This window comes from Arvicanthis niloticus, chromosome X (assembly GCF_011762505.2).
Source record: "Arvicanthis niloticus isolate mArvNil1 chromosome X, mArvNil1.pat.X, whole genome shotgun sequence".
In the NCBI taxonomy this organism is placed as follows: Eukaryota; Metazoa; Chordata; class Mammalia; order Rodentia; family Muridae; genus Arvicanthis; species Arvicanthis niloticus.
In genome coordinates, this window is record NC_047679.1 from 123,193,524 (window position 1) to 123,209,143 (window position 15,620).

The 15,620-nt window shown below is 39.7% G+C and overlaps 1 protein-coding gene across 1 annotated transcript; it reads right to left on the reverse strand.

Moving 5' to 3' along the window:
* Positions 1-482: 482 nt before the first annotated feature.
* Positions 483-15,544, reverse strand: LOC117694777 (synaptonemal complex protein 3-like). Its single transcript, XM_034485754.2, has 9 exons — positions 15,448-15,544; positions 14,600-14,738; positions 13,962-14,028; positions 13,767-13,801; positions 12,207-12,324; positions 11,208-11,307; positions 9,584-9,682; positions 1,417-1,521; positions 483-1,308 (listed from the first exon to the last, which is right to left on the reverse strand). The coding sequence occupies exons 2-9, from the start codon at positions 14,706-14,708 to the stop codon at positions 1,231-1,233; spliced, it is 711 nt and encodes a 236-aa protein (XP_034341645.1). The 5' UTR covers positions 14,709-14,738; positions 15,448-15,544; the 3' UTR covers positions 483-1,230.
* Between the last annotated feature and the right edge of the window lie 76 nt (positions 15,545-15,620).

A 15,620-nucleotide genomic window follows, 5' to 3' on the forward strand; every position in this document is an offset into this window, starting at 1 on the left:
AATATCCTTCGGATAATACAAAGGAATGAAATACAGCTCTTTACAACAAGTTGTATGCAATCTCATAGTATTATATTAAGGGAAATAAGCCAGACACTCACACATGTTCTTTCATATACCTGCAAACAGTTTTAGAAAAACTTGACTATAGAACAGGCTGAAGGGGTTATAAGCATTTGGGCTGAATGAAAGGGGAAACAGGGTAGATGGTTTGGTAACCGGGTAGGCCTTGTCATTGCAGATATGTGCACATATGAGTAGGGCAGATTGAGTCTCATGCATTTGTATGATAAAGGCATATGTACTTGTAGTTAAAAAAAATGAACAGGCATAATAACCTTCTTCACTGGTCAAAATCAAAATGGAAAGCACCTGGTCAGATGACTCAGTCCACTCTTTCTTCTGGGACTAACATATTTTTTCAAGTAATTTGGTAATTCCATTTATTATACAAAGAAAGTATTTAATTGACATATCTGAAGTAGACTTAAACCATTTTCAAATTTATTAAACACGGTGTTTACATGGAAGGTCTGTGTGTTACTTAATGCAAAAGTAAAAACCATAAGAAGGAAGTCAAGAGAATGATTCATGAGTTAATACATACATATGTAAACTTCTGCACAATCACTGATAATGTAAGTTGAGAAACAAAGCACTCCAGATAGTACATGACCAAAGGGCAGAAATGGAATATTGAGGAAAGAAATTATGCATATCTGTAAATAAGTCAAATTCCTTCGATCAACACTAAGGACAAGTGTCATCAAACAACTACATAAAACCATTCCATGAACATTAGCTACCTAGAAATGCCACAAAACTGCTCCCTCGCCCCCAACCCCTGCCCCAAGATCTGCATAGGACCTTTTGGTTTTTCTCTTTTCAGTTTGTGATAAGTTTTAGAAGTTAAATTTTGTTTTCTACAAGACAGATATAGGTTGCAGTAGAGAACTTTTATAACGCCATTGAGTTAATTCTACCATGTACTAAAAAAATCTATTAGTGTTAGTGATAGTGCTTCTGTATTTCTTCCCAAGGGTCTGGTAATTCAGTATTTATCCCCTTGTCATGGCTGCAACCCAGGAAACTGCTCAGAGCTCACTTGATGATTAAGAGACATAGAGTCTGATATGTACCACATGAAAGAATGACAAATGAGATGTGCCAATTTCTATTATAATTTTTGGTCATGTAGGGAATGTTTTGTGTATGTCACATGACATAGGATCATAGCTTATCTTCTTCATTATCCTCGGAGAACAGAAAATGAAGACACGATTCTATAGCTGCCAAGTCCTGTTGTTGCTGTTTTAAAAGAGAGATATTGATAATTATTATAAGCATCTCTTCAAGGAAGACATAAAAAAGAGCAAAGAGTTGCCCACTTCTCGGCGTTAGGTATATACTACCTACATTTTCTGTCACAACTTTATTCCTCAGGATTTCCATTTCATTTTCCAATCTGTTTTTCTCAACAGCATCAAGAATTTTGTGTTCATCCTCCAGGACTTGCATATTCTAAAACAAACAAAAAAACCTACTTCAGTTGAAAATCCCCCTTTCATGTCACATTTGAACCATGCAAAGTTCAAAGTTTTCAAATTTTCAGTCAGCGGATGCTTGTTAGAAATGGCAATAATGGTGATATTGAAGCAGATTTCCATGTGCAATAAATGAGTTAAGTGGGAGCTTCCCTGCCCTCAGAAGCTGGCTGCAACCTAACCCCCAAGTCCATTATCCTTCCACCTCTCCACCCACCTTGATCAGACCTGTACCCATCTTATCTGCATGCTGAGTTCTCTGGGGCAGCCCACTTCCCCTGAGCAGCCTGTTATCCCCCCTGCTCTGGAACCTCCATTGTCCCTCCAACTCTACACCCACCTTCACCACACCTGATGATCTTAAAACATACAGGTTAGATTCAATTCCTTCACCCCTTTTCCTTGCCTGCAGAGTCCTCTGGAGCATGCCCAGCTGCCCTGAGTGGACTCTTGTTCCCTGGAATTCCACTGTCTGGCTACCTCTCTACCTGCCTCTCCCTACCTCCAATCCCCTCCCCAGGTTACCCCAAGAGTATGTGCAACTGATGGTATACTCGCACTGTACTGTGAGTACCATTGTCTAGCCCAGGAATACCCACAAGAGGCTTGCCATACCAGGATCATTGAGCTTAGGCCCCCACCTAATAAATACCACAACAGGAACAGATGGTCAAATGCCCACTAAAGAACACAATCTACCATAGCCAGGACAATATGACGACTTAAGAGCACAGATATTCTACTATAGCAAGTCCTGGCTATTCTGACACAAACTTAAACACTAGAAAATGAATTAGAACCAATTTTATAAGGATGGCATAGACCTTTAAAGAGGAATTCAATGAATCCCTTAAAGAAATACAGGAAAATACAATCAAACAGGTGGAGGCTGTTAAGAGGAAATAAATGAATCATTTAGAGTAATACAAGAAAAAACAATTTAAAATGTGAAGGAAATAAAAGTGTTCAAGACCTGAAAATGCAAATAGAAGCAATAAAAACACCCACAAATTGAGGAAATAATGGTGATGGAAAACCTAGGGTAGAGAAGAGGAACAACACATGGAAGCACCACCAACAGAGTGTAAGAGATGGAAAAAATCATAGGCATAGAAGACACAATAGAAGAAATTGGCACATCAGCCAAGGAAAATGTTAATTCTAAAGAGTTCCCAACCTGAAACATCCAGGAGATTTGTGATACCATGAGAAGACCTATCCTAATAATTATAGTAATAGAAGAAAAGACTGTGAAGAGTACAGGCCCTAAAGACAGAGAATATTCTCAACACAATCATAGAAGGAAACTTTTGCAGCCTAATGAAAGAGATGCTTATAAACATACAGGAAACTTGATGAAGGCAAGGCAAAACTGAACAACAAAAAAATTCCTCCTGCCACATAATAGTCAAAATCCAAAAACAATGGGAAAATATCCAGGTAACAAACAAAGACAGACCTATCAGAATTACTCCCTACTTCTCAGTAGAGAGTCTAAAAGCTAAAGGGGCTGGAACAGATATCTTGCAACTTCTAAAAAAAAAAAAAAAAAATGTAGATGCCAACCTGGAATACGATAACCAGAGAAAGTCTCAGCCACCACAGATACAGAAAATAAGAAATTTCAAGACAAATTTAAATTCAAACAAAACTATTTAAAAATCCAGCCCTACAGAAAATACTAGAAGGAAAATGCCAAAACAAAGAAGATAGCTACAGCCAATGAAACACAGGAAATCTACATTTCCATAGCAACCAAACCAAGCAAAGTACACACATGGTCACACACACCACCACCACCACCACCACCACCACCACCACCACCACCACCACAACTGCCACCACCACTACTACCATCACCACCACCATCAACATAACAGGAATTAACAATCCCTGGTCTTTAATACCTCTAAACATTAATGGTCTCAATTCCCCAACAGAAAGACACAGGCTAAAATAATGGATACAAAATGCATGATTCAACATTCTACTGCATACAAGGTACACACTTCAGTAGTAAGGATAGCCATTACCTCCAAATAAAGTGCTGCAAAAATATTTTTTGAGCTAATAAACCAAAGAAGCAAGCTAGAGCAGCCATTTAAAATCTAATAATGTAGGCTTTCAACAAAAATTAATCAAGATAGACAGGGAAGGACACTTGGTACTGATGAAAAATATATCTACCAAGATGATATCTCAATTCTGAACATCCATGCTCCCAATGCAAGGGCACCCACAGTTGTACAAGAAATGCTAAAACTTACAGCACACATGGAACCCCATACATTAATAGTGGGTGAAATCAAAACCCCACGCTCATGAATTAACAGGACATCCAGACAAAAATTAAAAAGAAAAATAATGAAAAAGCCCCACATTATGAATCAAATGGACCTAACAAAGAGATAAAGGTTGGAAAGGAGAAAGTCAAAGTATTTCTCTTTGTGGATGATATGATGGTGTACATAAGCAACCTCAAAAATTCTACCAGAGTACAGATGATAATCACTTTCAGCAAAGTGGCTAGATTCAAAATTACCTCAAAGGCAAAAAAAAATAAAATAAAATAAAAATAAACCCACAAAACTTAGTAGCACTTATTTATACAAAGGGCTGAGAAAGATTAGGGAAATAGTACCCTTTAAATAGCTACAAATCATATAACATATCTTAATATAACTTTAACCAAGCAAGTGAAAGACCTATACGACAAGAACTTCAAGGCTCTAAAGAAAGAAACTGAGGAAGGGATCAGAAAACAGAAAGATCTCTCATGCTAAGGGTCAGTATGGTTGTTAGCATAGTGAAAATGACCATCTTACCAAAAGCAATAATAGACAGATTCGATGCAATTCCCATCATCATTCCAACACAATTCTTTACAGACCTTGAAATAGCAAATCTCGACTTCATATGGGAAAACAGAAGACCCAGGGTAGCTAAAGCGATTCTGGATACTAAAATGCTTTTGGGAGGTATCAGCATCTCTGACCTCAAGCTGTACTACAGAGCAACATAAATAAATAACAAAATAACATAAATAACATAAATAAATAAAAAAACATAAATGCTGCATCATATTGATATAGGAACAGACAGGTTGTTCAATGAAATCGAATTGAAGACTCTGAAATGAATCCACACACCTAAGGACACTTGATTTTTACAAAGAAGCCAAAAACATCACAATGGGGAAAAGAAAGCATCTTCATCAAATGGTGCTGGTCTGACTGAATATCAACATGCAGAAGAATGGAAATAGATCCATAGTTACCACCCTGGACAAAACTCAAGTCCAGGTTGATCAAATACTTAAAAGTAGAAGCTGACAAACTAAATCTAATAAAACAGAAAGTGGGGCATAGCCTTGAAGTCATCGTTAGAGGAGACAACTTCCTGAGTAGAACACTAATGGCTCAGGCTCTGAGATCAACAATCGATAAATGGGACCTCATGAAACTGCAAGGTTTCTGCAAGGCAAAGGATGCTGTCAATAGGACAAAACAGCAGCCTACAGATTAGAAAGGATCTTCTCCAACCCTACATCTGACAGGGGACTAATATCTAAAATATATAAAGAACTCAAGAAATTAGAAACCAACCATCCAAAATGACAATAAAAGACGGGGTTCAGAGATAAACAGAAAATTCTCAACAGGGGAACCTAGATTGGATGAGAAGCACTTAAAGAAATGTTCACCAACCTTAGTCATTAGGGAAATGCCAATCAAAATGATCCTGAGATTCCAACTTCTACCTGTCAGAATGGCTAAGATCAAAACTCAAGGGACAGCACATGCTGGCAAGGATGTGGCAAAAGGGGAACACTCCTCCACTGCTGGTGGGAGTATAAATTTGCACAATCACTTTGGAAATCTATTTGATGTCTCTCAGAAAACTAGGAATCCAATTATTTCGAGACCCAGGTATATTGCTCCTGGGCATATACCTAAAATGTGCCCCACTATACCACAGGGACACTTGATCAACTATGTTCATAGCAGGTTTATACATCATAGTCATAAACTGGAAGCAATTTGTCCTGGAAGTGCAGGATAGCCATGGTACAGTCCACAGACCAAAAAGTGGTTTATAAAGAGGTCCCAAGGGAGGATACATGAATCTTCCTCAAAGGGGGAACTAAATAGTCATCTGAAGTGGACTGAGAGAGGGAACAGGGTAAGAGAAGAGAGGTATGGGGTTGCAAGGCGATCAGGTATGAGGAGAAGCTGTGTGAGAGAGGCCCAGGAGTGAGAATGAAAATCAGGGGGAGGGGGTTATCTCTGGTGACTAGCTAGAGGCCTGGGACAGGAGAGGATAAGGGGAGTCTACAGGCTTGACTCTAGAGTAGATTCCTGATAGAGGGGTATATAGAGACTGAAGTGACCACCCGTTGAATCCAGACAGGATTTCCACAGGAGGAGAGAGGGACATCAATCCATCCAGGAAACCTTCAACCCCAAATTTTTCCTGACTACAAGATATATAGGGATAACTGTGAAGCAGAATCTGAGAGAACAACTAACCAATGATGGTCCCAACTTGAGACCCATTTCATGTGATAGAGCCCACCCCTGGTGATATTAAAGATACTCTGCTATGCCTGAAGGCAGGAACCTAGCAGAACTCTGTCCCGAAAGGGAAAGGTTTCATCTAGCAGCTGACTGAAACATTTGCAGAATCTCACAGCCAGACATCACACAGGGCCTGGGGAGTCTTGAGGAAGACTTGGGGAGAGAAGTGAGCAAGTCTGAGGGGGTCAAAACTCCACAAGTAGACACACAGATTCATACAACCCAGAACCATGGGGGTTCACAGAACATGGGTCACCAACCAGGGGACATGCAGGAGCTGTTCCTAGGCCCCCATTACAATTGTAGCAAATGTGCAGCTCAGTATTCGTGTGTTTCCCCCAACAAGTGGAAAGGGGGCTGTCTCAGTCTCTGATCATGCTAATGAATCCCCTTTCCCCTAGCTGATCTGCATAGCTGGCCTCATTGTGAGAGGATGAGACTAGATGCCTGCTGGGACTAGATGCCTGAGGGCACAGAGGTTCAAAAGGGGTGGGCAGGCTCCCCTTCTCTGAGGAGAAAGGGAGGGGGCAATAGGATAGTGATCAGTAAGTGTGAGACTGGAAAGAGAGGAGGGGGAGGGCTTTGAATTAAAATAAAACATAAACAAACAAACAAACAAACAATAGATAAGTAGTTATGTGGTAGACATGAGTGAAGTATAGTTACAAAGAAAGGGTAAAAGGGTGCCTATTTGTATTGGGAACATGAGATGCTGCATGAACAATGGAAATCAAAAGGAAGCAGTCAGTGAAAAAAAAATGCAGGCCTATAGCATGAACTAGAGTATCCCCTGCCTTGTCCCCAGTACTGGCTTAAGAGGAAAGATAGAAACATGCAATATGACTTCCACAGAACATGTAACATGATTTCCATTCCATAGACACAGTAGACACATTGCCTTAAGAGCATTCAAGTTACACAGAACATCACCTAATTCTTTTCTTTGTTCAGCCAGAGAACAGTGAAGTGATATACACCATGGGTCACTAACTGTGGCATGTGTATGCCAGGAACAACTGAAACGTGTCTGCATAGTTTCTGCCATATTCCTAGGATATGGATTAGCATATAAACAAGAATAATATAAAGAAGTTTAAAATCGGCTTGAAAGGAGAACTTGCTGGGTTCTCTAGATAAAGACAAGAATTAGGGAAAACCACAAGTAAGCAAAGCAGGGAAACAGAGTAGGGGTTGCTTCACAGGAAGCGACTATATTGGAGGCCTGGAAGCAATGACAGCAAAAGAAGCTTTGATTTGAAGGAGGGGGAAGATTTCGAGAAGGGCACTGGACGATCTGAGAGTTAAGAAAGGGAGGCTGATACTTTTTTGCACATTTTCAGTGCAACATGGGAGGTGGGGACTTTTAACTGAAGGGGCGACTGAAAGAGGGGACTCAGAAAAGACTTCCTAGTACTAGCAAGAAATGATAAGTTCCTGTGGTAGTCCAGCAGCTGAGAGAGTTCAATGAAGAAGAGGAAAGAGCCTCTGTACAGAGCACATGACCCACCCTATTGGTAACTTGGAGAGAGGAACGGCAAGCAGCCACTGTAGAAGGTTTGCTAATAAGCTCCCAATCTAGTGGTCACATTTAACAGGGACATTTAGAAGAAACTGTTGGGGTAACTTTTTCTTTACAGTGTGTGAAGAAGGTGTGTCTCTGTATTTTCAAACATTAATTCTGTATCTGCAAAGAACTAAGTGCTGGCAGGATTCTGGTATTGTCATTTCTATGGCCCACCATAGAAATAGGGTTTTCTATTTCCTAAATATTCATCCTTCCTCACTTGCCTGGAGGCAATCTAGAATTGCATCAGTGGTTGTCTAGCTGCTGATTGGTTATAATAAAGGGTTGATGACCAATATCTGGGCAGGAAGTAGGAGATGGGTCTGCTGGGCAGAGGGAGGGATGCTGAGGGAAGAAAGCAGAAGTGGGAGATTCTTGGAGTGGACATGGAGGGAACAGACAGGGACCACAGAGAAACAGAGAAGGGTATAGAGCTAGCCACGCCACACGGCTGGTTGTAGGTTAGATAGTCGGGTTAAGTTAGATGAGCTAGCTGGGTAAGTGCCTAAGTGCAAACTCTTTAGAAGACTTCATGTCAGTATTTATTATGCTGGTGGTTCTGAGAAAGTCCAGCTACAGGAAAGCCCTTCTATTCAGATCTTCAAGAAAACAGTTCTCCCTGGCTCAGTAGAGCTACATTCCTGCCAACTTTAAACTCTCCCTAAATACCTGGAGTAGGTATGGGAACACTGAAGCTCTTAAAAGAATTTGGTAACTGCCACTTTATTAAAGCAGCATCACTTAGTTTAGAAGGAGACACTTCAGATACGTTTGAATAACAGGTTAGAGAGGGAGTGGATCTGGGAGAGAGGGAAGGTAGTGGGGATAGAGCTAGGAGGAGCAGAGAGAGGGAAAAATGTGGTTGGGATGTATTGGATAGGAGAAGATTCTATTTTCAATGGAAAAAGAAAATTAAAACGATATTAAAACATGAAATACCAAAGAACATTCTAAAATATTGTGTGTGTACATATATGTGTGTGTATGTATATTTGCATATATATATATATACATATATATATATACATATATATAATCTGCAAAATGTAAAACAGTATTTAAAAGAGTGTCCTCCAAAGAACCCCTTAAACCCCTGAATACTGTAGCTTGACATGAGCTTCACTAAAGATAGTCCAAGTGCATAATTCTCTTTTCACTAAAGATCTATTCTCTGCCTTCTTTGTTCATTCTATTAGGTATTTCAGCCATCTCTAATGGCTGCAAATTGGAACATAAAGCCACCATTGGACATGAATCAATTCTGATAGTAAAATCCCATAGCAATCTCACATACTTCACTACAAAATAAAAGTGGTCTTAATATGCCAGGTGTGGTGGCACACACCAGCAATCCCAGCACTCTGGAGGCAGGGGCACACAGACTGCTATGCATTCAAGGCCAGCCAGGCCTAAGTAGTTGGATCCTGTTTCAAATAAACAAGAGACAAACAGAACAGAAAAACTCATTTGTTGTTTACCCTTGCCTATATTCCACTCAAGAAAACTGCCCATACTAAACAAGAAAAAGAAAACAATAGATTATTTATAAAAATGCCTGATTTCCGCTCTTTATGTATCAACTTCAACATAAAGACATCCCAGAGCAAATTAAACGTCAAAGTTCTCCAGTGTGTTTATCTCTAGGTGAAGTCCAAATTTTACATTTCCTGATGTAAATGACTCATAAAACTAGATATGTTTTCAAATTAAATATGCCCTTTGCAATCATAGTTAACACTGGAAATCATTCAAAATAGAAAATGATCAAACTTTAAAAGAAGAATTTAATAGCTTCCCCCTGTCCCCATAGATTCAGGAAGAACCAGCCTGTCTCTCCTGTTTTTACCTATATACTGTGTCATAAGGATATTATTTCTTAGCAGCTACAACAAACAGACCTTTAGAAACTGATCAGAAATAGCTTTTGCTTCATCGATGGCTGCTCTCTGCACCACTGTAGTCTTAAACAAAGTCTCTGCATATTCACGGGATGAATTCTAAAATGTAAAAGAAAGAGGTGACAAAATGCAAGAAAATTGAATATTCACAATCCCAAATGCTGGCATGTGCTGCTTCAAATAGTATGTTCAATTTTTTTTTTTTTTTTTTTTTTTTTTTTTTTTTTTTTTTTTTTTTTTTTTTTTTTTTTTTTCCGAGACAGGGTTTCTCTGTGTAGCCCTGGCTGTCCTGGAACTCACTCTGTAGACCAGGCTGGCCTCGAACTCAGAAATCCGCCTGCCTCTGCCTCCCAAGTGCTGGGATTAAAGGCGTGCACCACCACCGCCAGGCCTTATGTTCAATTTTAAATGATGTTAATGATTTAAGATAAATATTTTTCAACAGTTTTTGGCTGTTAGTCTTTTTGTCACTAAGGTTTAAACTGCAAGGATTCTTGATGTTGAAGTCAACAGAGGATCCTTCCAATCTGTGAATTCCTACATCACAGTCATATAAATAGGATATACTCCTTGTTGTCTAGCATTCGGTGAGTATTAAATGTTGCACATTACAACATGTACGTAGATGAAATTTCCATATGCAGCCCTTTCTGCTCCTTGACCTTGTTTCCAGCTGTAATCTGAGTGTAAGCCCTGCTGGCCCTCAAAGTCATCCCCTAGATATCTTTGTCCACATATATTAAATATGAAAAAGATGATAGGCAGATGACAGCCAGTTATCGGGCACTGTTTTGGGACACTTTAGTAAATATATGAAGGCAGAACTTGTTTAATATTTAACCAAGTCTATAAGGTGGAAACTTTGCTATCCCTGCTTTCACTCCTTGGGGAAGTGAGTCACAGAGATAACCAGTTAAAGTATCGGTAGATTCCAAGCAGAGTGCCAGAGCCCAGCTTCCTGACCATAACCATGGACTGTTTCCCCATCTTCTCAGCACCGAGGCTCTTTCCCGGCTTTGAGGATCATTCTCTTTAGTACTGCAGCTCAGTCCCCTGTCAAGATACACGAGGACCTAAAAAGAACATTTTCCGTTGTCTAACACCCAACTTCCCTGTCCTGTTCTCAGTTTCAGAGTAAATATCATTATCAGTTATCAAAACTGTTCTTGCATCCAAGCATCTTTCCTTTCCCCTCCTCGTCTGGGCTTGTCAGAATACTAACTACTCAAAGATAATCCCTCACCTGCTCTGCCACAGCAGCTACATGGTCTACTCCCAGAGCTGTTTAGCATTGTGTCATTAAATTATGCTGGGCACTCCTACTGCTGGTCTGATGTACCTCATTCGCCTCTCTCAGAAGAGAGAGAAGAATAGTTGCGAGTCTCCAATTAGAACACACTGTGTTGGTCAGCCTGACTCTTATCCCACCATTTTCACCACATGCCACCACAGAAAAAGAAGCAAGCCAGAAAGCATGGTCTTGTAGGCCCTTCATCTCATACCTCACCCATCTTATTCCTCCAAGATCTTATACTCGACTATCCTTCTTGAGTAGTTGTATTTATTCCTACCACTTTAGACTTTGTCACAATACATTGGCTACAAGGTTACACCTGATACTCACAGCAAAACTGTCTTCTTCTTGCCCAACTTTTATCGCATCCTGTTCCCACTGTTGAAACAAAGGCTCAAACATCTTAGAATATCTGGCATAAAACAGCTTCCTGTGAAACATAAATGATAAGCATGGTCTTATGGTATGAGGAGGATAAGACAAATTACACATTGTCAAATAAAAATTATCTGGCATAATTCATACAAACAAAAGACAAGAGTAAAATAATTAAAATACTCCAATGAGACAGAGAAAAGTGAAGTCACGTGGCCCCATTATAAAACTATGTACTCCTAAGTACACTACAAGAGAGAATGTATCACATGCCTTCCCTCTTGAACGGCGAGGATTCCTTGTTATATAATTCATCTATAATTATTTAATTGACCTCTATCTAATACACTATGTTTTTCTCTTGCTAGATAACGTAGATTCTGATAGAGCAAGTTGATGTATTGCAAGTAACATGTGCCTTCCTCCTCAAGGACTGCCCTAAGTGAATTCTTCACTGAATTTGTCTTCTCCCAGTCTCACAATGACTTTCCCCAAAGAATGGCAATTGCAGTTTGAGACTCATTCAGGTTATTTGTAAGACTGTCACTACAATTTAAGACTTACAGTTGCGATACGTTAAGAGTACCTACATAGGCTGACTATTATCTGCTGTCCTATGCATAATGCTTTGGTGCTGACCCTGCATGCATGCAGGCAGCCAATTACAAAACATAAGCATTAATGAATTTTACAGTAATAAGAGTTATATTGTTACCTAAAGCGCAAGAAGCTGACTCTATTCACTGTACTCTGCATTATATATCTCAATTCTGCAAAACTGAGGTTCTAAAGCTAATAAATTTTCTGTTCAAAGGAAAAAAATCAAGGTAATTGAAGTTTTTTCGGGGGAGATTCAAAATCCATGCATAGTGATCATGAATCTGTGTTTATTTGCACTAATGAAGAGTAAGAAATTGCACAAGTTTTGTAATTCAAAGAAGCCAACAACTTTACCTTTCCCTTTGTTGCGTTTCAACAGTATGCACAAATTTTTCACACAGGGTATCGATAGATGTTTTCAAATCTTGGTGAAACTGTTTTCTCTTTGCAAGGTAAGACTTTGTAAAGTCACCTATACATGAAATAAAATTTTATTAGAAGATAAAACTGGAAGTTACTTTGTTCCCATACATTCAAATTGACATGGGATATGTTCTTTGAGCAATATCGCAAAAATATTAAAAATTGATACAATAGACATCATTCCAAAATACAAAATACAAACTTTTCTGACATTTTTGTAAACACTTCCACTTTCCTTCATCCTTTCTATTCAACCAAATTGCATATATATATATATATATATATATATATATATATATATATTCCACTACTTAATGTAGAGAAGAGATAGGTCCAAGTCACTATGGTAATTAGTTTATATCATGTATATACAGATGTTCAAAGACAACTTTGATTTTTCTCCTCAGAATCACTTAATACAAAAGAATATAAACACTTAGTAAATATTCTTCTTTTCAAAGGATAATCTTACAGGATGAGTTCTTGTGAGAACACATTTGATAAAACACAAGTATATTTTATTTTGAACACTGCTGAAAACATACAAGTAGACATACAATATGAAAGTTGGTTTTAAGCACTCTGACCTATGATGTCTAGACACTGTATTTTACTAAAAAAGACAGTATCTTGAGAAAAAGCAGATTAAATACAGAACATTTAAATTCTTTTTCTTAGACTTCAGAACACATGCTTACCCATAAGCGCTGGAATTCATAATATTTCATGAACTAGGAGTTCTCTACTCATCATATGAACTTATATCAAGGAAATGCAGGACATAGCTATTTTTAGAAATTACAAATCAAATAATACCTGCAATGATACAGGTATTATTTAGTCACTTTGTAAAGATGTCGTTCCATTCATAAAGCAGAGCTAATAGTTAATAGTCAAGTGTAAAATTTATGAGGTTAAGGATCCAACCTCATACAGTTCACTGGGGAAAAGAAAAAGAACAACAACAACAAAAACCAAAGAACTTTTATAGTTTGCTACTAAATAGCTCACTCAGAGTTAGTAAGGGCTGTATGAAAAGGCTCCTGTAAGCACTGTTATTCTAGGAAAAACAACATCAAAACTCCAGAAAAACTAAAGTAATTCAGAGCATGAAAAGAGCATGTTGAAACTAATAAATATAATAGACAGTAGTTAAAAAATGGAGATGACCTCATCCAATCCATCCAGGAACACATACCCTACTCAATTTCTACTGTGCAAAACACCCAGACCTCGTCATTGTTAAAACTATTTCCGTTTCCACATTACCACTTTAAAAAGCAAAGAAATGTATACACACACACACACACACACACACACACACACACACACACACAAAAGAGACCCTATACATAAAGAAAGCAGTCTAATATATGTGAAGGAAACATCAAACAGAGTCCTATAGGTCAGTGTCTCACTTATGACCTAGTAAAACTTGAATGATTGGAAAACAGTGCTTCTGAATGGCACATGTCTTCTAAGAAAACATACCTTGAAAGTCTTGTATCATGTTCACAACAGGTTCCCTATGAAAAACATAAAATTTTAAAATGAGTATATGAGAATTCAGCTCATCTGGAAATAAGTATTATGCTATGTGATGTTTTACAAAAAATCGTTGAATTTTCTGATAAAAAAAAAAAAAAAAACCTTAATGACAGACAAACAAGACTTCACATAGATTACCTCATCTGCTGCTCATCTTGATCTGATGAAGCACTGTCCTCATCACTGATAACAATCACGGGTGTTTCTAGTACATTGAAACAAACAAACAAACAAACAAACAAACAGCGGGAAAGTACAAGAACTAAAGTATTTTTAAATCCCACTTGAGATGAAAACTAGGCATGTGTCTGGGAATCTCCGTCTCTGTCTCTGTCTCTGTCTGTCTCTCTCTCTCTCTCTCTCTCTCTCTCTCTCTCTCTCCTTCCCTCCCTTCCTCCCTCCCTTCCTCCTTTCCCCCCTCCTTCTCTCTTGCATTTGTACAAGCCTTTCAGGGTTAAAGTAACTTTCAAATCATGTCCTTGCCAGGAGATAGGTTGGAAGTGAGTGTGGCTTAGGTTAGGAGTCCTGGTATGAGAATATCAAGGAGGAATCTAAAGTCAACAAACAGATTGAGAAACTTGAAATACAAGTATTGAGCATTTGCAACTGAAATCTGAAATTTGAATCTTGAAATCTAAAATTTGAATCCTGAAATCTGAAGCATTGATCCTGACTGGGCCCGGGGTGCCCTTATACACCATTTGCCAAGAGATAGGCCTGATTGTCCCCTGGAGTAGGCACAGCTTTGCAGAACCGCCCCCCCCCCTCGATTTTACCTGGTTTGTGGGGAACATTGTTCGGGGTGTCATCAGCAGATTGGGAATCAGAAGAATCCCTTGGGCGCTTTACAGTTTTGCTTGTAGCCTTCTTCCCTTTCGGTGGCATGACTACTGTGCAAAGGTGTGAATCCTAAACCTTGTGATTGCAATTGCATAGAAAAGGAATTAAATGAGAGTCTTAGGAACAAGTACCAGAGCAGGGAAGTTAATGGCATGGCAGATGACAATGGTGTGGTGCCCTGTCCTGTCAGGTATGCAGTAAGGAGTGTGGAGCTGGGTCTCTCCTGCACATCTTCATCTATACTCCTCCCGCCGTGTTTTTGCCTTTCCCGGGGGGTGGGGGGTGGGGGTGGGGGGTGGGGTGGGTGGCAACAGCAGGTGGGTGGGAGGCGCCTTTATGAGGATGACACAAAGCTGTGCCCTGTGTTACATAGAATTCCTCAGAGGACTGAGCAGTTTAGGGCTAACTCAGTCCCTGGCAATGTGTCACAGGAAATGAACCTGTGCCACACACTCAGGAGACAACTTTGTTAATTTGTTACTTTGAGGACAGCGGAGCCCCTCTGTCAAAAGGAACCTAAACAGATAGAAAGGTAAATGCCCTCTTCCTCACCCACGGTTTCCCTGAGCCCCTCTTACCACTAGGGGGCAGTTAGTCCCTCGGACTAGCTGTGCTCCGGGGCTTCCTACCATCTGAGGCCTAGAGGAGACTCCCTGACATCTCCTCAGGAGTCGACTGGGGCCTAGTTGCCTGTCTACCAATTCTCACCTAGGCCGTCAGAGCCAGTGTCCTTACCACTGGAGCTCATTAGAGGGCACCAAGGTCACTCACATAGAGAACATACCTTCTACCACATTCTTTTGTGGCCCTCTCTCTTCAAGCGGCCTCTGGCACTTCTCCACAGCTTTGTTTCCAGAGGGCCTGTTCCGTTGGGGGGGGGGTGAGGGGGAGGGAATAGTCAAAGAAGTGTAGATGCGCATGCGTGTACAGAGTGGCGCTGGCCACGCCCCCAACGGC